General features: G+C 44.1%; 1 protein-coding gene across 1 annotated transcript in view; it reads right to left on the bottom strand.

Moving 5' to 3' along the window:
- Window positions 1–1,389: 1,389 nt before the first annotated feature.
- Window positions 1,390–20,772, bottom strand: part of LOC147575488 (piezo-type mechanosensitive ion channel component 2-like) — a gene marked incomplete at its 5' end in the record, with an annotated part of 36,808 nt that continues 17,425 nt past the window's right edge. Inside the window, 9 exon segments of the mRNA XM_086682447.1 lie at window positions 1,390–2,162; window positions 3,255–3,438; window positions 5,619–5,698; window positions 6,878–7,006; window positions 8,860–9,032; window positions 10,604–10,696; window positions 11,292–11,480; window positions 16,746–16,893; window positions 18,612–18,770. Of these exon segments, the coding sequence (XP_086538573.1) occupies window positions 1,910–2,162; window positions 3,255–3,438; window positions 5,619–5,698; window positions 6,878–7,006; window positions 8,860–9,032; window positions 10,604–10,696; window positions 11,292–11,480; window positions 16,746–16,893; window positions 18,612–18,770 (1,408 nt within the window).

The raw sequence follows: 20,772 nt of genomic DNA, 5'->3' as shown, positions 1-20,772 counted from the left end.
ACTCTAGCACATGCCTCCCCGGAGGAAGCGCCTCCTTTCTACAATCCTTTATTTCTATCTTTTACATTTCCTTCTATACCCCCCCCCCCCCACATACAGGAAGCTTCTTCTTGAACCCTGGAAATTGCTCTCTTGAAGAGCATTACCATTCTGGTATAGTTTGACTTTCCACTTTCTTCTCGGGAGGATTTCCTACTTCTCCTCTTTCCTGAACGTGTCATAACCTGCTCTCTGGAAACTCCCTTGAGCTGCCCTGTTTTCAAAGAAAGAGTTCACAACCCGGAATACGCACAATGGTTCTTCGTGTTGTTGGGAAATCAGAGTGTGGGCCACAGTTTGTGGTCCGAGTTTGCTGCTACGACGACTGGAGGCGCTGATTGCCACAGGGTGGGAAGTACGCTGGCTTTCCCGCCTGAAGAGAAATATGCACCAGTTCTCTAGAAGACACCGAACACCGAACACCGTCTGATCTCTGTTTTTTTTAAAGCTCCATATTCCCTTACCACGATTTTTTTTAACTCCTTGTACACAGTATTGAAGATAGTCATTTTTTCCTACTTCACGCAAAGGAGGCAGAATGAAGACTATTCTTGAAATGGCTTTGCAAGATGTGCTTTATTTTAAGTCAGTCCTGAACCCAGACTACATAGGATCATTTTTTTGGACATGTTCTGGTCCATTTAACGACTCCTCAGAAACTGTATTTTAATACAGAATGAAAACTACATTTCAATCATAAATTTTCATGCTACATCGTTATTTCATGAAGAGGTTGTATTACCAATAATAATAATTTAAGAAAAGGCCGTTTTTTTTTATTTCCCCAAGCTCAATATACATATTTCTTCCATAACTATGAACTTAAAAAACCCGTCTCAGATGTAAAAATGTGAATTGGAATATGTAAACTCTTCGATATACCTGAAAAACAGGAAGGACAATGCCACATACTGGAAAAAACCATTGCCTTAAATCATCGAAATGGGAAAAAGCGTGTTGAGGGATGGGGAAAAAGGTAGAAGGGCGTTCAGGACCTCAGTTGGGAAAGAGTTACAGAGTCAGAGATTTCCACACCCAGCTGGGCGCCATTTTCATCCTTCTACCTGGAGCCTGTGTCTGAGGAGGAGCCGAACTCTGAAGCATAACAGCCACCACTGAAGCGAATCATTTGCTGGGCCTCGACAAAACCGGTGTCCCCATTTTTGTTTTGCTGCTTTTTTTTCTTTTTTCCTGAGAAGTCACTGGTGTTTAATGGAAAGATTTTTTTTTTTTTTTAACTAGTCTTCAGTTAAGATAAGGCAGTAAGAGTGTCACTAATGTTAACTTTTTGCTTAGAATGAGGCTCGTTCGTCCACTGGTATCTTCATGAGTCTTTGGCTCCCTCTCTTGTCCCCCCGCCCCCCGCCCCAGAAATCTCTTCAGGAGTTTCAGCCTCCTATTGCTGTTGCGTATTTTCGGGGCGTGCTGAGGCCCATCTGTTCTCCCCACAGCAGCTTCCCCGTTGGCAACAGGGTGCGGCCTACTGAACTAGAGCATCTCTTCAGGAAGTGTGCGGGCTCCGCACAGAAAACCATGGGCAACTTTCCTTTTCCCTTCTTCTCTCCTGTTTCTCTGAGGGAGGAGACCCATAAATGATTCCTTTGCGTCGTCAATCAGAATGCAAGACACTGTTGACTATATCATGAAACAAATAGCCCTGATTTTGGAGAAATGGAATTACAAATAACATTTTCAACAGCGCCTTCATTTACAAGGTAGCTTAGACTGCAGAAGGAAGTCAGCTCCTTTTGACCACCTGTCAGAAGAGAAACCATTTCCATCCAACTAGAAATGCTTAGCTCTTATGAGGATATTGTGCTTTTTTTTAAATTCAAATGTTAATTTGATCTGCAGTCTGTGTCTTAAAGCATCAATTTGTTTTTTCTCTAGTCCATTTGATCATGGTTTCTGGTGAGCGGTACAGGAATATTAATTTGGCATAGAGATCTTCCTCGAGTTCCAGCTCCCCTGTCTCTCGAACTAAAAAAATATCTGTGCACAACTTCAGAATTCGGTCCACATTTGGAAGCTCTTCAAACATGATGGAGTGAGAAATCCCACTGAAGAATTCACGGACAAACTTCCCAATCACAAGGACAACCGAAGCATACAATCCCATGATACTGGGGAAAAAAAAAAAAAAAAGGTAGCTAGAAATTGTATCTACCAGTTAAACACAGTTAATAGAACACGTCTAAAAGAAAAAAATAACAAAATTTCTCTAGAGTTTTTCCCTTTGGTGAAAACATTTACTCTGTTTATTAAAAAGGTAATTCAGGGGCACCTGGGTGGCTCAGTTGGGTAAGCAGCCAACTTCAGCTCAGGTCATGATCTCGCGGTCTGTGAGTTCAAGCCCTGCATAGGGCTCTGTGCTGACAGCTCAGAGCCTGGAGCCTGCTTCCGATTCTGTGTTTGCCTCTCTCTCTGCCCCTTCCCTGCTTGCTCTCTGGCTCTCTCTCTCTCTCAAAAATAATAAACATTAAAAAAAATTTTTTTTAAAGGTAATTCATATTCCTTGTGTAAACACACTTTATACATTACAGTGCTTTAAGACTTGAAAAATAAAAGTGTCAAAAAAATCTCAATTCTGGAAACAACCAATGCTAGTAGTCTCATGCATGAACTTCAGGGGGTTTTACTGCAAATATTATATAAAGAAACCACATAATATACTTGATAGAAATGCAATTGTACTATATATACTTTTCTGCACCTAGCTATTTATTTTAATACTATAATTCTGCATAGACATTGACTTCTTAACAGACTTTCATGTCTTGTAGGGGATGCGTGTGTCTTAGAATGTAAGCATCAGAACACGGTGAAATGATAGCATCAGACCATTTTGGACATTGGACCATGTCCAAAATTGCGATGCTTGACTGAGCATCTGCTGAGGTCAGAAGGCAATCTATACGGAAAAGAGATAACCCTACACCAATTTCTAAGTTTAAACATTGAATTACATCAAACATAACAGGAAGACGTGGAGTCAAGAAACCAGAACTATGACTTCTAGTCCTGTCCTTAACGGTGTTATTCGCCCAAGGCATTTTGACTTCTTTGGGACTCTGGTTCTTGAAGGGCCAATGATCTATGAATTTTAACACTGCAGCTGTTAAGTTCAAGAATTTTGGGAAGGTACAAAGCTTCCCATCAACTTTATATGACACAGAAGTAGGCTCTTGTGACTGCTAACTGAAATGCGTCCTTACCCATAGCCAGCCAGGAACCCCAGACTGGGCGGGCTGACTTTGTCATTGAAGACCACCAGTTCCAAGGCCTGAGCGTGCTGATTGTATATTCTGTTTCCAGTCAGGTTGAGAACCCACCACTCACTGTTAGATTTAGTTGTATTGTCTCTGGACAAAATGATGGTGATATTCATGAAGTTATTTTCTGCAAGACGAGAAAAATGAAACCAAGTTAGCATAAGCATATTAAGATTCAATGCACGCAAACAATTGTCAGATGGCAGAACCTGATTACCACTATCCGTAGCGTGTGATGCCAGGATGAGTAGGGCTCATGTTAACAGTGTGAGTGGAGAAAGAAAAGCAGGCCGCAGGTGTGCATAAGGTTTCTCCTTGTCGCTAAAGAGGACGCTCACTGTTGCTAAGTGAGCATGGCAGCCGTATCACAGGGGAGAGAGCGAAGACCCACGTGATATATACGTGAGTATCACACGTGCTTAATATACATGAGTATATTTCTTTGCTAATAATTCCAAGCAACTAGTTAGACATTTAAAAACCCAGATCACTGACTTTTTATTGACTTGACTAATCCAATCATATTACTAGCATTTATTGAGTGTCTTCTGGGAGGAAGGCCCTCTGTTAGGTGATCAGGGGTTACAGAGTTGAATACAGCACAATTCCATATCTCAATGGGAACAGGCCATGTACATGAGCACAACTTATGGGCACGTGGCAGCCACTATTAGACCTGTGCTGACAAGGAGAGAACAATTCTGGTTGGTAGGATCCATGAGGGCTTCCCAGATGACATGACTTCTGAGTTGAATTTTGCTGAGAACATCAGTAAAGTGGAGATGGAGAGGGAGAGGAGGTTATTTCCGCAAGGATTGATGGCATGAAGCTCAGGAAAGTTCTGAAAACCCATGATGTGTGGTTAATGATTGCTTGTGTTGGAGCTTAGGGTGAATATGGAAGAACAGTAAAAGGGCCAACAGAAAGCTTGGAGATCTCTGTGTAGGCCTTTCTAAGAAAATACCACCACTGCCAATGATAATATGGCCTCCACTGAGAATCATGGTGGTGGACTATAAACTCTGTGAGGGTGGGGGCCGTGGCTGCATTATTTCCTGCTAAATTCCTAGATCAAAGGAATCTAGGACAGTGTGTGGCAATGTAAGTCTATTGGATGGATGGATGGATGGATGGATGGATGGATGGATGGAGAGTGAGGCAGGAGACTCCTAAAGATAAAGAAACCCCTCCTCAAGAAGAATGTGAACCACTGAGAATGCTCAGGAAGAAAAAGAACCTTGGTTCTGAAGTCTAGAGAGTTCTGAAGGGGGACATCTGGCCCATGTTTGGATCTAGTTTGTCCACGTACTGGTTGTATAACCTTTGCTGAGTAATTCACACACTGGGCCTTGGTTCCCCCTTTGCAAACTGGTGATAACCACCAACGTATGCTAAATAGGCCTTATGGTAAAGATCCGAGAGAACTCAGTAAAGCTAATCAGAGAAGTTGTTGTGTTGGCAGGACCTGAGAACACCAAGACCTGTGGTGTGGGGAAGGGGGACTTCACAGGCTGAACCTCATGAGGAAGAAATGCATAGAGATGTGGGGGCCCGCCCACACTTGTCTTCGGAACCTCTATGCTGCCTCTACTTCTTGAGATCTCCATGGGGGCGTCTACCTGTTTACCTACGCAATCCCCATCTTTCCAGCTAAACATGAACCATGTAGAACCTCGTCTCCAGTGCCTGGCATACTGCCTGGTGACAATGAGCAACCCATGTTGGCAAAGGAATGAATGTGACTTGGATATATACCGCATTGTCCTTCTACTTTTACCATCCATACCCATCTGTTCTGGTCCAGGCAACTGATGAAGTCAAACAATGCTTCATAATTAATGCTTAAGAATTCCATATCATCATCTTACTACCATCTCTGTTATTTGGGGTAAATACAGTCCCTAGAGACTACTGTTGATACTTAACGACCCTTGGGCTGAATCACGCACATTTCCTGCTACCTTTTTATTGTTCTTATCGTGGGGCCTTCATATTTAATACTGCATGAGGCCATTTTCTGCCCAAGATATGGATGTTAATAGAAACAAGTAAACAGACTAAGGCACTAAATGTGGATTTAAGCCCATCAAGTTCTATATCAATGAAAACAATGAAGAATATGGCTTCTGGTGACTGATTCCTTCTGGCTGTGGAACGCAGCTGGGAGTCTCATGCTTCCTATAAGCTCTGTCTCACAGAGACAGGAAACTGGAAAGAAGCTCGAGAAAGGTTGAAAATGCAAACTGCAGAAGTTGAATAAAAGAGGGTTAAAAAAAAAGTTCTGAAATAATTCCTTCTCAGCCTTACCAGACAAAAGTTGCTTTATAGGTTTTGAATTCGAATCACTAGGTGCTTTCACGTAATATGGGTAGATCTTTTCTATAGTCCTGTATGTTAAAAAAAAACAAAGGAGGGGAAGCGTAATTAAGTTTTAGTTGTTTTACCCACATAAAATTGATGTTTTTGTTGCTACTTTGACCTCATATCAAACGATAATGGTGAATCTTTGTATATGTATACAATGTGATGTCATCGCAATTTATGGGTTCCATTCTAACTAGAATTCTCTGAAGCCAAAAAAATTTTACCTGTTTCTATTCGAATACTCAAGTAAACTCTGTACATGAGCAGTTTATGACTTGAAAACTGCTACAGAGATTTTCCATGACTGTGACTGTTTCTGAAGCAAGGGACTGTCTTTCTTGCTAGGATCTAGGTCTGTACTCTCTCTCTCTAGATACATCTATAATCAAGTGGACGGCATGAATCTATCTAGTGACAAGACTGAGGCCTGAGGTGAGAACTAGTGGCCTGGACCTAACCCTCCCTCTGCCAAGGACAAGCTAGGTGACCTGAGCAGGTTGCAGTGTCTTTCTAGGCCTGTCTGTTCTCTCGTGAAATAATGGGGGAGGAACTGACAGTCTTTGAGGTTCCTTCAACTTTAGTGATTAACAAAGGCTGTCGTAGGGAGCACGTCTGAGGACTGCATCATGGCGGCTTATATTCACTGCATTAAAGTGGGGCCAAGGCAGACTGGAGGTCAGAACTAGGCATTGGCTGGTGGACGTCTGGAATACTTCATTTAGTGGTTTTACACCAATAGCATTTTTTCTCCCTCCTGCTTAGAATCTAGACATCACAGCTTACATCTGTTTGAAGTGGAGTACTTATACGGCAGGAGAATATATTAAGATGTAGATCCCCCCCCCCCAAATTTCTTTTTACCCCTTATCTTCCCCTCATCTCCCATCCATTCAATGACCCCAGGCCAGGGGGTCATAGTAGAGGAGGGGTATCCCAGGGGCTTTCTCTGGCTTTTGGTGATTATGGTCAGATAAGAGCAAGTTTGCTACCCAGGAACAAGGTCAGTACTCCCAGGGTAGGCGGACAGAGTACCGGGGGAGGAAAACAGAGCTGCCTTAATGTAACACAATGAGGCCTCCAAGTAGAGATTGACTTGAGTTACTGAAGAAAGTTGCATTTCTGGTATACGTGAGTTTGCAGATGCAGATTTTGTACCAGATATATCCATCTATTAAAGCTAATTAACAGGAGCAATCACTTACACCGGTGTTCTTGAACTTTCCGTGTTGTTGCCGGCTATCATTTTAGCTATATGTTCTCGTGTGGTATTTTTAAGAGGAAAAGAAAGCTTATCGGTTGCAATTTCTGCCTTTGCACCCAAACTCATGTTTCTGTGAAGAGAAATAAAAAGGCTCAATGTCAGTGATTGCTTGGAAGTCTAGAAGAGACGTTCAAAAATTCACTTGACTCTTCATTTTATTAATCTCACCAAGTCTTCCTTGGATCCACAACTGTCACCCCCAACCTTTTCTGTCCACCTCACCTTTACGTCCAGCTTCTTAGACAACCAAGTTAGTAAAGCCCGGGGAGGCCACAAACACCTTTAAAACAGATGGCAGGTGAGAGGGCAGAGTCTGTTGACTAGAAGAGAAACCGTCTTGATGCTCTGATAATGAGTTTCTGACACACTTTTTTTTTTTATTAATCTAGTGAGGTTAGTCTCCATGGTGACTAATAGAATCCATGCTTTTAAAGAATGTTCCATCAAGAGTTGATCTTTAATGTTGTTATTATTTATTATTATTATTATTTTGGTAGCTCTTCAAAGAAAAGGCTAGAAAGTGAATTTTGGCAGTACAGAATTTCATGTGAGGAATTTGGGATGTTCTAAAGGAGAAAATAAGATGAAAGAAAGAGTTCTTTCAATTCTGAACAGCCCCCTTTCAGATATTTCTTTACTGTTTCCTTGTAAGTTCACTTTAGATTGGAGAAGGCTTCTTCTGTACCTATCGGAATTCTTTCTTACTTTTATCCTAGAAGCCAGGAACCATGAACCCAGTGAACCTGTCACTTGACTGCTGGCATAGAATCTTGAATCACAAGACTATGACAAATACAAACAAACAAACACTAAGCCAACCAACTAGTGTATTGTGTTGAGGTTCCCCGATTGCTTCACTAACACATTGGGCTTCTGAATGCAAGAACTTTTCTTAAGACATGCTCATGAATGGATAAGGAAGATGTGGGGGGTGTGTGTGTGTATGGAATATTACTCAGCGGTAAAAAGGAATGAAATCTTGTCATTTGCACAGACATGGATGGAGCTAGAGAGTACTATGTTAAGCAAAATAAGTCTGTCAGAGAAAGAAAAATACCATATGATTTCGCTCATGTGCAGGATTTAAGAAACAAAATAAGTGAGCAAAGGGGAAAAAAAGAGAGAGGCAAACCAGGAAAGGGACTCTTAGCCACAGAGAACAAACCGACGGTTACCAGAGGGGAGGTGGGTGGGGGGATGGGTGAAATAGGTGATGGGGATTAAGGAGGGCACTTGTGAGGTGCACCGGGTGTTGTATGGAAGTGAAGAATCCCTATGCTGTACAGCTGAAACTAATATTACACTGTGTGTTAACTAACTGAGTTTAAATACAAACTTAACACAGATCATCAACAAGTGCAGTAGTGGCCACGTGCTGGCCATAGGCTCAGGTTAGGTAAGAAGGAATCTCTCTCAGCTCTCCCATCTTGGGACTCCCAGGCTGCTCTCACATCTCCTGCTCAGAGAAAAGATCTGACAGGACCTCCCTACGTTGGAGGGATTCGAGTGAGAATTCGGGTTCCTGCGACTGCCAATTCTTTATTGCTAAGACCAAATGTCCACCTTTCAGGGAAATCTTACAATCATCCAGACCATTTCATTTTATAAGTCACGACACTTTTTCTTTTTGCTTTACCTCTCTCTCTCTCTCATTCACAAAACTCACTGCCAGCCTCTCTTTCAAAACTGGAGTGAGTAGAAAAAAGGAAAACTAAGAAGTTCTTATTTTTGTCAGAGATTCCTAGGCAAACTGTTATTTAGTAAACACAGATGTTAGCTGTAGCATCGAGTGAACGTTCCCAAAGTGTAATGTCAGATATAAACCACATCCATCGACTTTTTCTTTACTTCTATCCACCCACCCCCACCCCGAGTTTAGATTGGGGGGAAAGGGGAAATTATGCATGGAAATACAGTAACTACCTCTGAATACTCCATGAAAAAACAACAGAGAAGCTACTATTGGGGTCCATGAGTTCGCTTATCATTTTCTGCTTACTGGGAGGGCTGATGGTCCACAAAGAATTTGAGTTTCCTTCCAGTTCTGCTACAGTTATGTCTTCTTTTTCATAATTTTCCAGAAATTGCATAGCACCCTGTATGCGCACAAATACACATGCCTAAATAGATCATATATATGGTGACGTACAAATAAAAATTTTTCAAAAATGTTTGTTTAGTTTTGAGAGAGAGACACAGCGCGAGCAGGGGAGGGGCAGAGAGAGAGGGAGACAGAATCTGAAGCAGGCTCCAGGCTCTGAGCTGTCAGCACAGAGCCTGACGTGGGGCTCGAACCCACCAACCTTGAGATCATAACCTGAGCTGATGTCGGACGCCCAAGGGACTGAGCCACCCATGTGCCCCCTGTGGTGATGTACAAATAAAGTGATTACTGTTCTTTGCAACTGGCTACATGAAGGGGAATTCTTAGTAAGGAAGGGCGATTTTTACAGTGCATGGTCTTCATGCTCTATTGCACTATTCTGTTCCCCTCCCCACAGGGATGGGCAGCCCGAGTGCCGTGGAGCAATCTTGGTGATGTTGCCTCACCAATACAGCTATGGGATCATCCCAACTCATCAATAAAGAAAAGACAAATGACTTGGTGTCATTTTCCTCCCCATTAAGAAGGAAATGTATCAACTATTGGGGTGTTCCCTCTCACCACCCAGTCAAATTTAATCCACCCACAATATCCTGGTCCTGTCTTCACAGCTGCACATCCCTCAAGATTAGTTTTGGCAGTGTGCATTAGAGGCTGATAATTTTATAAAGGAGATAAGCATCTGTGTGCCTAATCATTTTCTTTAAGTACAAAGTATTATTTGTAGAGCAAATTTTAATTCTGAAAGCTCGATTTATCATGCGATTAAAAGTTTGTAAGGTAGGGAAGAGAATACATCAGCCACAACTTTACCACCAGGGCATCACCGCTGTGATATATGGTAGGAAATGTAGATTTCATTTGTTTTAATTCAAAAAATAGGAATGTGTGTCCTTTTTCACTTAGGTTTTATCTTGAGAAATGTTCACGCCATGCAGAGTCTCTGCAATGACTATTTTGTATTATGAAAGACGCTGCTCGGAAAATATTCAGAAGACATAGCATGTAAATAAAATGAAAAGTGGTGGTCCCCTTCTCCCACGCCGACCGCCCTAGGGCAGCCAGTGCCTATCAAATTCACTTGATACATTTGCCATAACTTATTTAACTGGTCCCTAGTTATGAAGCCCTCAGTGGCTTCCAGCTTTTACTAATGCAGAGAATGCCAGCACAAGCAAGGGCCTGCATAGAGCTTTTCCAACATTTTGAATGACTCCCTTGATATAGATTCTCAGATTAGACCTACCCATCAAAGGGGTCAGTATCTACTACAATTAAAAAAAAAATTAAAAATATGAAAGAGGACCTACATCTGTTAAGCTTACATTAAAATGTCCCGAATTACAATTACGTTTATTAACACGTATCCAATGATACGGACATAATGGCTCAGAGTATCGAAGGGGCCAGTGGCCTGAAATGCGCTGCGGACCCCTGGTAACCCCTGAAAAGTCCCTCCCACCACCACAGGCCATGACAGAGGAGTGAACAAAATGACAAGCAGTGAGCTCACCTTTCGTCTAGAAAGGTCTTCACAGAGATCTACTACATGCATTTACTTACAGTGTCCCTAGAAAAAGCTTTCATAAATTTATTAAACTTGGGCTGATCCATAACTTTCAACTGGCTTTGCTGTGCACTCATTGTGAAAATAGGCTGGAAAACAAAGAAACAAGGTGCCGTTAGCCCTCCAAGGCCCGTCTCTGCATCCTGGGTTCAAAGAACAACATTTCCGCCGTGTTATCACCCCCCCCCCCCCACCCCCCGCCGGGTACCCAAGGGCAGCCGGCCTCAGAGATCTCTTTTTTTTTTTTTTTTTTAAATTTTTTTTTTTCAACGTTTATTTATTTTTGGGACAGAGAGAGACAGAGCACGAACGGGGGAGGGGCAGAGAGAGAGGGAGACACAGAATCGGAAACAGGCTCCAGGCTCCGAGCCATCAGCCCAGAGCCTGACGCGGGGCTCGAACTCACGGACCGCGAGATCGTGACCTGGCTGAAGTCGGACGCTTAACCGACTGCGCCACCCAGGCGCCCCCAGAGATCTCTTTTTGAAGTGATTACCCAACCAGAACAAAAGGATTCTTTCACTGTCCTCGGTGCTTTACTTATCTCATACATCACGTATCTGCCGACCAGCCGAAATGTAGGGAGGAATCTGGAGCACCGAAGCTGACTCCACATCCTGTGGCTGTTTATTGGGAAAGGCGCCGGCGGGTGAGTGAGCCCTGGGGGAGGTGCACAGTGGTTACCTGGTACCCTCCCAGGGTGATTGTGACCGAGACGTCCAGGGGCTGGTTGATGACCCCCGCCACAGATTTGATCAAGGACATGAAGAGAAGGGGAAACCAGACAATGCAGATGAGCAGAACGATGATCATGCCTCCCATGCCATACTTCACCACTTTCTTCTTCTTCTGCCCCCGGGGCTGCGGGTATCTCTGCAACAGAGGGGTCACACCGGGCTCAGGCTTCTGGCCCCGAGAAGCAGGCGGGGTCTGGGTCGGGGAGGAGGGGTGCGCGCTCTTGCCGCGGGACCCGACTGAGTTCTGATTCTGCTCAGTTCGCTCGGGTCACTCTAGGAAATTAAGTAGTGATGTGAAGCTCTAATGAGCACCCAACACGTCCCCACGGTGGTGCCACGAGGGACCAATGGGACCCGAGGGACTTTCTCCTTAAAACTGTGTTGGTTTTGGCTGGTGATGAACCTATGGACCGATGGATCAAATACTGCTGAACAAAGCCTCTGCTTTCAAGGGATCATGTGGGAGAAAGACATTTTACTGCAAATTCCTGAATATTCCAAAGCTGTGCCTATCAACCACCTGCTCTTGGTGGGTGGAAAAAAGTTTTTCACTTCGTTCATGACACACGTTGTCAGAAGGCAGTGTGGTTCAAGCCCTGCAATAAGATCTATACGATCAGAAGAGCCCTCTCTCTCGGCCGCCAGGACTCCACGCGGGTCCTCAGCGGGGACTGTGCTGAACAGCAGGAAGTGGGGGTGGTGGCAGAAGTGTGCGTCACGTGAGGGACCTGCTCTCTCCTACAAAAGCAGTGCGTTTGGTAGGGATGGGATCACTTCCATCAGCTTTGTTAGGGACCCACCAAGCACTGTTCCTGAGCAAGGCGCAAGGAGCCAGCTTTGCTGTCCGGAATCAAAAGGGCTTCAGATATGCACGTGTAATCCTTGCTTAAATGTTGCTTCTCCGTGACCTTTTTGCCTTCCAGGGTCAGCCCCTGAAGCTGGGCTGCACACACAATATGGGGGTTACCCCCACTCCCCAGCCTGGCTGTGAGATTTATCCTGGGGGGCACAATCCCTCAGGAGGCAGCCATTCATTTCGCTAGAGGTGAGGTAAGGAAAACTCATCCACATTCTGCCTGCAGGCGCTGAGCTCATGTGACAAGCGACAAACAAGGACAGAGGTCTGGGAGCCAGCACTGCTACAATGGCTCTATGGGCCCTGGCCGTCCGTGATCGCTGAAGTCAGGCCTGGAAGAATAGGGCGGGGGCTGGACGGGGGTGCACGGGAGCCAGTATGGGCAGCATTACGGATTCTGTGCTCAGGAGATAGTGCCTCTCAGTGGCTGTGCTCCGAGTTAGGGCATGATGTTCAGATCCAGCACTATATTTCGGTATCTTTGCGCTGGAATTTGAGGCCACTGATTACAATTTTCTATTGCGAAAGAAAAACTGCAGTATTGGAGAATTTCAGATATATATTCACACACACACAGGCTTGCTTTTTCATCTTTTTCTCCGGGAGGCAAGTTGAGACAAGCGGCCTCTCATCCTCACGCAGGAGCGCTCAGGCACAAGGTGGCGAAGTGTTTTGTTGGTTCAAGACTTTTCTCTGCTAAGAACAGCCTGGGTCTCTTCTGACTGTAGTGGTGCCATATCGGTTCCTCTCCTGGAGGCCACCCTTTGAGGCTCACTGCTAAAATCCCCAGAACCTCCCCCTCCGCTCTCCCCCTTCTCCTGCTCAGCCCCGGGGCAGGACAGGGCCAGCACCTGTGGACCTCTCTCTCACTCTGAGGCTACTTCCCCCTTCACCTTTCAAAGGGACCGTCCCCTTCCTGTCCTGCACTGCCTGTCACCCCTTTCCTGGGTAAGTCAATGCTCTTCTGGGTCTCCCAGTTTGCATAACCTTCCAGGCTACATTTCCAATCAGCTTCCTAAAGTGTTTTGGGACGTGGCTGCCTGGAAAGCACTGGAAACGAGGACTGGGACCGAGTGGCCTGCATTTGCGAGTGCTCCTGTGCCAACACTCTGCCTTTTAGGAAATTGTTCTGGCTTCATAAAGTGTGTTCATAAAGCGCCCGGAACACAGCACATTCGACTTGGAAGAATCCCCAAGACAAGTTACTTAATTTTTTTCTTTTAGCATTTATTTATTTTTGAGAGACAGAGTACGAGCAGGGGAGGGGAAGAGAGAGAGGGAGACACAGAATTTGAAGCAGGCTGCAGGCTCCGAGCCGTTGGCACAGAGCCCGACACGGGGCCCGAACTCACAAACCGCCAGATCATGACCTGAGCCGAAGTCGGACACTTAACCGTATGAGCCACCCAGGTGCCCCAAGAAAATTTACTTTTTTTTTTTTAAATTTTTTTTTTCAACGTTTTTTTATTTATTTATGGGACAGACAGAGACAGAGCATGAACGGGGGAGGAGCAGAGACAGAGGGAGACACAGAATCGGAAACAGGCTCCAGGCTCCGAGCCATCAGCCCAGAGCCCGACGCGGGGCTCGAACTCACGGACCGCGAGATCGTGACCTGGCTGAAGTCGGACGCTTAACCGACTGCGCCACCCAGGCGCCCCGAAAATTTACTTTTAAAAGCAGCTTACTCTTCTGCTTTATACTGGACAAGAGATGGTCACTGGTAACGTTTCTGTCTCTGATGGGACGGAGTAAAAACGCGTGCCAGATTCGCCTGGACTCCCCTGACACTGACCTCCCACACACCTAAGTTCCTTAGCAAATTGTACTCTGTGTGATTTAAAAGGCTCTTATTCTGAAATAGCCAGCGACTGAGCATAAGATAGAAGTATATATTTAAGTAGAGGTGATGCATGTGTCACCAAAGGTGATACATTGAAATGAGGCTTTTTATTTCTTGAAGATAAAATGACAACAATAATCGTAAACCCTTTGTGGGGAGGAATGCTTTGTGTTCTAGGGCACAGCAAACCCTGTCCTTCACAAGGACGACGGGCAATGGCTGTGACTTCCTCACTATAGTATTAAGAAGGTTGTCGGGGCACCTGGGTGGCTCAATCAGTTAAATGCCTGACTTCTGCTCAGGTCATGATCTCAGGGTTCCTGGGTTCCAGCCCCGTATTGGGCTCTGTGCTGACAGCTCGGAGCCTGGAGCCTGCTTCAGATTCTGTGTCTCCCTCTCTCTCTCTCTGCCCCTCCCCCGCTCACGCTCTGGCTCTTCCTCTCTCTCAAAAATGAATAAACATTAAAAAAAAAAAACTTGAAAAAAAAAGATTGTTGTCACCTGTTGGCTCAAAGGCAGTGAAAAGCTTGTAAGAGCTAACAAATGGGGCAGACACAGATGCTCCCATGAAAGGTGGCCCTGTATCGATATGGGACAGTAACGTGAGCTCTGATTCAGAAACCCCCACCTGAGGACTCCCCTCCCATTCATCCAGAGGAAGTAGGATCTCACGGTTTCCAGTGCTCAGTGGACAGGCTCTGGGTTTTAGAATGCCGTCCTTCCCTCCTGCTGTCAACAGATAAGTTCCTCTACTTCATGCGGAAGCCAGGCTATGTGGTGTGCAGTCGGCTCACCACATCTTTCCCCAGCTTCCCGTAGGATGGCCACTCCTCTTTGCCACTACTCACTTATTCACCCACGCCTCTGGTTCCACGCTTCCCGAGGCCCCCCACCCAGACCTTTATCCTTTGGCTTCGATACTAAGAATTTTTCTTTTTCTTTTTTTTTTTCCTACTGTTCTTTTCCTTACCATCTACAGAGGTTCAGATCCTCTCTATTCCGAAATTATCTTCTCCACTTGCCTGTCTCTTGAACCGCTTCTCTCTCGGGCCTTTCTCTGGCCTGTGCCTGCTCCCTCTGGAACAGCAGCCACAGGATGACCCTGGGCAAGTCCGTCCAGCGACATGCAGCCCAAACTGCCGACCCGCAGAATTGTGAGCAAAGAAAATGGTTGTGATTTTTTTAAGTTTATTTATTTTGAGAGACAGAGCACGAGCAGGGGAGGGGCAGAGAGAGCAGGGGACAGAGGACCTGAAGTGGGCTTTGTGCTGAGAGCAGGGAGCCCAACGTGGGGCTTGAACCCACATGACCTGAGCTGAAGTCAGAGGCTCAACCAACTGAGCCACCCAAGTGCCCCCAAAACGGTGGTTATTTTTAAACCACTAAGTTTGATGTAGTTTGATAAGCAGCAATAGACAACTGATATGATAAACTGCTGAATGAATAGATCTAGGACCCACGCTTCCCAGCACAGAGGTTTCAGGATGTAAATTCTCCTCTGTGTGATGGTGTAGATGTGGACACCTCTGGGCAGCAGCCACCTCCTGAGGCAGCCAGTCTGTGATGGGGTAGCTTCGACTGTTAGGAAGTTCGTCAGATGCCACTGAAGCTTACTAGAGCTTTTGCCAACCTGTCTCAACTCTGTTATCTTGTGTCTTTAGACAAATTCAAACTTTCCCCCTATTTCCCACTATCTCAAATAGTTAAAAGCGGCTATTGTCTTCGCCTCCTTCCGTTTGTTTTTCTACTTCCGACAGAACAATTCTTGGTTCTTCCCGCTTTTCTTCATTGGTCACGATTTCTGGATGCTTTATTGCCATGACTGTTACCTTCAAAGTCCCTTTGGTAGAACATCTGCCATATTCTGTCATTTTATCAGCTTCTCTGCTCCTTACGAATGAGGACAAGCGAGCAGATTTTAAGTTTACTGCCAGCCCTGTCTCCTTTACTCTCACAAACCCCTCAGATACAGGAGCCGCAGGTCAGTGGGACCCGTGATTATGAAACTGGAACTCCAAGAAGCAGCAGCAGAACATACTAGAAATTATATACACTGGAGGGAACTTTTTCAAGGAGGGTATTATCAAGAAGAGAAACAAAAAAGGGATACTTTCTACCACCTCAGCCAATGCTTGTTGAGCCATTGCCACTGCTGTTATGACTCCTGTTTCCGACGTTAAGCTTTTGCAAAAAATCCAATAAATAACAGTAATTGTAACCGTATTCAAACTTCAATATTCAACCTAACAGAATAAGCAAATATTTGCACTTCGATTTCCTTTGCACAAGGAAGTTATATTGTCCCGTCGCTCATCAAAGAGTGAATCAGAGGGTGAGCCTGAGTCCAAGCCACCTGACCCCACTTTTCTCCATACTACCACATTCCCTTCTGCTCCCAAATGAGCCATTTAAGAATTATGGGGTCACAGAGCAATATATCATTTCTTCTTTTAAAAATAACTACAATATAGGCTGGCCAAAAGAAGAACACATCTGGATGCCATTGCTGACTAAGGCAGCAGTGAGTCCAAAATTCCCAAGTCCACTGGGGTGGAAACCAATGGGACAGTCACAGGTCCTCACCATTTTTGCCCCCTGCCTCCACGTATTTGGCCACAAAGCTTGCAGAGATTCACATGAATCTTATACCCAGCCTAGATGGGAGGGAAACGAAAAGGGGTAAGGCATTTTTATTGGCTTACTTTTTCAGACTCCCGCCAACACTTCAGGATGAATATGTGAGCGTAGATGTCCTCCACACAGATCCAGCTGGAGAGGCTCAAGGTCGTGTCTGTCCACACCCAGTCCATCACAGCCCTCAGCTCAGTCAGAAAGGGAACGAGGCGGAACCTGCCAGAAACCACATCTTGCTAGAGAGGCAGTTGTGGGGTGGCCCCCTCATCCTCCCAACCCCGGGAGCTCATGTAGTTCCTTATTGTTTTAGCCCTATGACTTGGGAAAAATTCTCAAGGTGACCCTTATGGTAAAATTAACTTGGAATACAACTGCTTCTCATCTTAAGTCAACGTATGAATTAGTATTTTCCATTCTTTTTTCTGTTTTTTCTTTTTGCTGATGGTCTTAACAAATTAGGATTGCCTTTTAAATAAGTTTGAAGGGGTCCTCTCCCATGTCTCTCATCAAAGTCTTGTGGTTTTCATTGCCCAGATCTTTTCATTTCTTTGGTTAAATTTATTTCTAAGTATTTCATTGTTTTTTGGTGCTATTATGAATGGGATAGTTTTCTTTATTTTTTCTTTTCTGATGTTTTGTTTTCAGCGTATGGAAACACCATTGATTTCTGCATGTTGGTTTTATATCCTGCAACTTTACGATGAATTGATTACTTACAACCGTGTTTCGGTTGATTCTTTAGGATTTTCTACATTTAAGGTAATATCTTCTGCAAAAAGACCCATCATTTTACATTTTAAAACGTGTATGTGTTTATGTTATGAGAATCTGTCGGTCGCGGGATTATTGAGTACTGGGGTTTTGCTGTTGAATGAGCTAGGAAAAGTTGTACAGCTGATACGTGAAAGCTGAGGGGAGATGAGAGATGTCAGAGGGAGCAGGACATGGGGTTGGGGGCACACAGTAGACTTAGTAGATGGTGGACTGAGTGGCTGCCTCAGGTTAATAAGATTCTGGCCTTACGTTCTCATATTTGGGAATGGGTTGGCGTGGGCTCCTCTCTGGCCTAGGAACTATTCCCTGTTTCTTGACTAACACAGAGCTTCTCCCAGCTGGAGACCTAGGTTCACCCTAGGCTCTTCAGAGCAGCTTGGGTTATACTCGGAAATTCTCCCCAAGGCCGCTCAGCTCTGCCAAGTGAACACTAATCCAGCCCATTGAAGAAATATCAGGCCATACACAGAGAACACCACTAAGTGACTGACCGAGCACACTCAACACCTCTTCTGTGACTAAGTCACCTGCCGCCAGGTCTGGTACAACCAAGGAGCCAGCGGTGCCATGAGCAGCCTCACCTTCCGGGCTGTGGTATGATCTTCATTGGAACAGAGAGGAGATACTACCAACGAAATTCTTACACGGAAGAGCCGATAGGCCTTGCCTAGTAGCTAACTTACTACCAGGGACAAGCAAGTCATGTGGCATTCAGGTTGACGTTAGGTGGAATAAATGGCCCTCTTCAACGGAGGAACTCATTGTATACGCAAAATTCCAAGGGGATCTTCAAATAGTACGAATGCCGAATTTCTGTTCCATTGTGCCCAGAAATACATTAATACCTAAGGATCGTGTATCCCTGGTTTTCATCCTGAAATGTTAGCACAGTAATTATGCAGGATCCAGTAATAGAAAATTAACCCATGTGGATAATTCTAGAACTCCATGCTGACCAGGTGTGTGGCAACTACACCTAGAAAGGCTATTTCAAGAGGCGTATCTGTCTTTTACCAAAAGTCTTAAGAGTTCTGTGATGATCTAAATTGCCCCATCAGCCTTTTTTCACCTTCCTGTTTCTTCCCAAGGAAACAAGTGCCTTTCTATTGCCAGCCTCCCCTCTGTGAGTGACTGTGACAACACGGAGTGTCCTTCCTTACCCTTGAAACAAGAAAAGGTTGACATAATTGTAGCTCTTGGTGAGGAAGTTTCCAAGGACTCGCGTTGGGTAGCCACAACGGATTTGGTAGGCAGACAACCCAAAGTAAACACATTTCACAAAGTACCAAAGCTGAGCAACCAGGTTCTGGCTGAATTTCCTAAAGCGCAAAAACATAAAAGTGAAATAATGGAATATTCTTCTGGTATAAGAGCATACCAGTTTAGGATTCAAAAAAAAAAAAAAAAAAAAAAGTCGAATTGCCCCTCTGGCATGTAGAGCCAGTTCAGTCAATTGTAAGGAATTCTCTGCACCTAGTAGTAGATCACTTTGAAGGCAAACAGCAGGGTAAGAAAGTCTAATAATTAAAAACAATTCTACAAATGGTGCCTCCAATGTGTTAGTGCATAATTCAGTTGTTTAGGCCATGAATAAACTAAGTTCTTTTTAAGCGAATTTACTAATGAACATTTTCTCACAATGTGAAAGATGCTGCTACTGTGATCCAAATTAAAGTTCATCAAAAAGATGTATTTTTTTTTTTTTTTTACTTCAAAGGACCTGTAATTTGGAAGATGTAGGAGGAGGTATCCTGAAGAATGAATCCCCCCTTTTTTTGCTATCCATCTATAAAGGCAGGTAGTGGATTAACAAAGTTTCAACACCCTTGGTTCCAGTTGTGTTTATAACCTATTGCGTTTGTTCCTCAAGCCATCATGTTCAAGACGTCTGTCTTCATTTGAAGACTTTCCCTAGCTCTGAAAATCTATGATTCCATGATCTAACATTCTTTTCTCCAATGACATCTTCAGCAGTCGAAATGGTAGTCCCTTTTGCCAAGACTTCTGTACCATCTTCCCTGTGTTTAAAGTTAAGAGCAACACTTAAAGCTTCCTCTTTATTCCTCTTTATTTTATGTTTCAGATTCGTCATCTTAACTTTTAATTCTGACATTAGAAGAAGACATGTGTTATTTTTTTTTTTAAACTGAAAATACTATTTAGTTGACCAGATCTAAGAACCAGCCGGGGATGCACTGGCCCATGTATGTCAGGGACCTAGGGACCTCTACGTGGATCTCAACAACTGGAAATCTTAAAAGTATTTCTTAGAAGTGTCTTGCCCTGTAGAGAAACCAGCTTTGGTATTTCAGGTCCTAATGTGTTAAATACACTTGACCATGATCTAGCACTTGACAAGTTATTAATAAACATATCAGAACTTTACAGAGAGCCAATATCAACTATTCCTTCCCTCTCCCTTTCTAGGGACTGTCTCTATTGGTGTAATAGTAAGAAAGAACATTCTTTCAGCTTTCCAGGGAAATGTCCTTGGATTTTACAAATAATTTATATGAAAACTGCATGAGGAAAAATTGTTATCTATCAAAATAATAATCAAAATTACAAAACTGTGGGGCGCCTAGGTGGTTGAGTTGGTTGAGCGTCCGACTTCGGCTTTGGTCATGATCTCACAGCTTGTGAGTTCGAGCCCCACGTCGGGCTCTGTGCTGACAGCTCAGAGCCTGGAGCCTGCTTCGGATTCTGTGTCTCCCTCTCTCTCTGCCTCTAACCCACTCGCATCCTGCCTCTGTCTCTCTTAAAAATAAATAAACATTAAAAAAAAAGTTATAAAACTGTGTTGTCTTCTATCCCTTATAAAAGGACCAACCCATGTTGTGATGAGTACCGGGTGTTGTATGTAAATTTCAAAATCACTAAATCATGCATTTGAAACTAATATTACACTGTATGTTATGTTAACTAACTGGAATTTAAATAAAAACTTGAAAAAATAAATGAACATTTCCCTTCCTTCAACCTTAAAGTGATTCAACTTGGAATAAGTTAATCAGTAGTTCCTGAAGTAATCCTGTTAAATCTAATAGGAACATTAAGGTTGTCCCACAGTGAAGGACTTTTTCTTTTGGTGGTCTCTCCATGCTTTATTACTAGCAGCTGGAGTTATGCCTTACTCACCAATCTGTCCCCCACGGCACCAGCCACACAGCACTTTGTAGACTATAGGCAACCACTGAAAGTTTGTGGACTAAATAAATCACGTGCCCACACACAGAAAAAATCACTTATCAGATGAATTATTTAAAATATTGGAGCTTCCTGATGCTGAATATTATAACTGGTAGCCATAATTTTTTTTCT

Source organism: Puma concolor, chromosome D3 (genome assembly GCF_028749965.1).
Source record: "Puma concolor isolate L17-30 chromosome D3, mPumCon1.1.hap2, whole genome shotgun sequence".
In the NCBI taxonomy this organism is placed as follows: domain Eukaryota; kingdom Metazoa; phylum Chordata; class Mammalia; order Carnivora; family Felidae; genus Puma; species Puma concolor.
The sequence above is the reverse complement of the archived record's forward strand: the minus strand, read 5'-3'. Positions and strand labels throughout refer to the sequence as shown.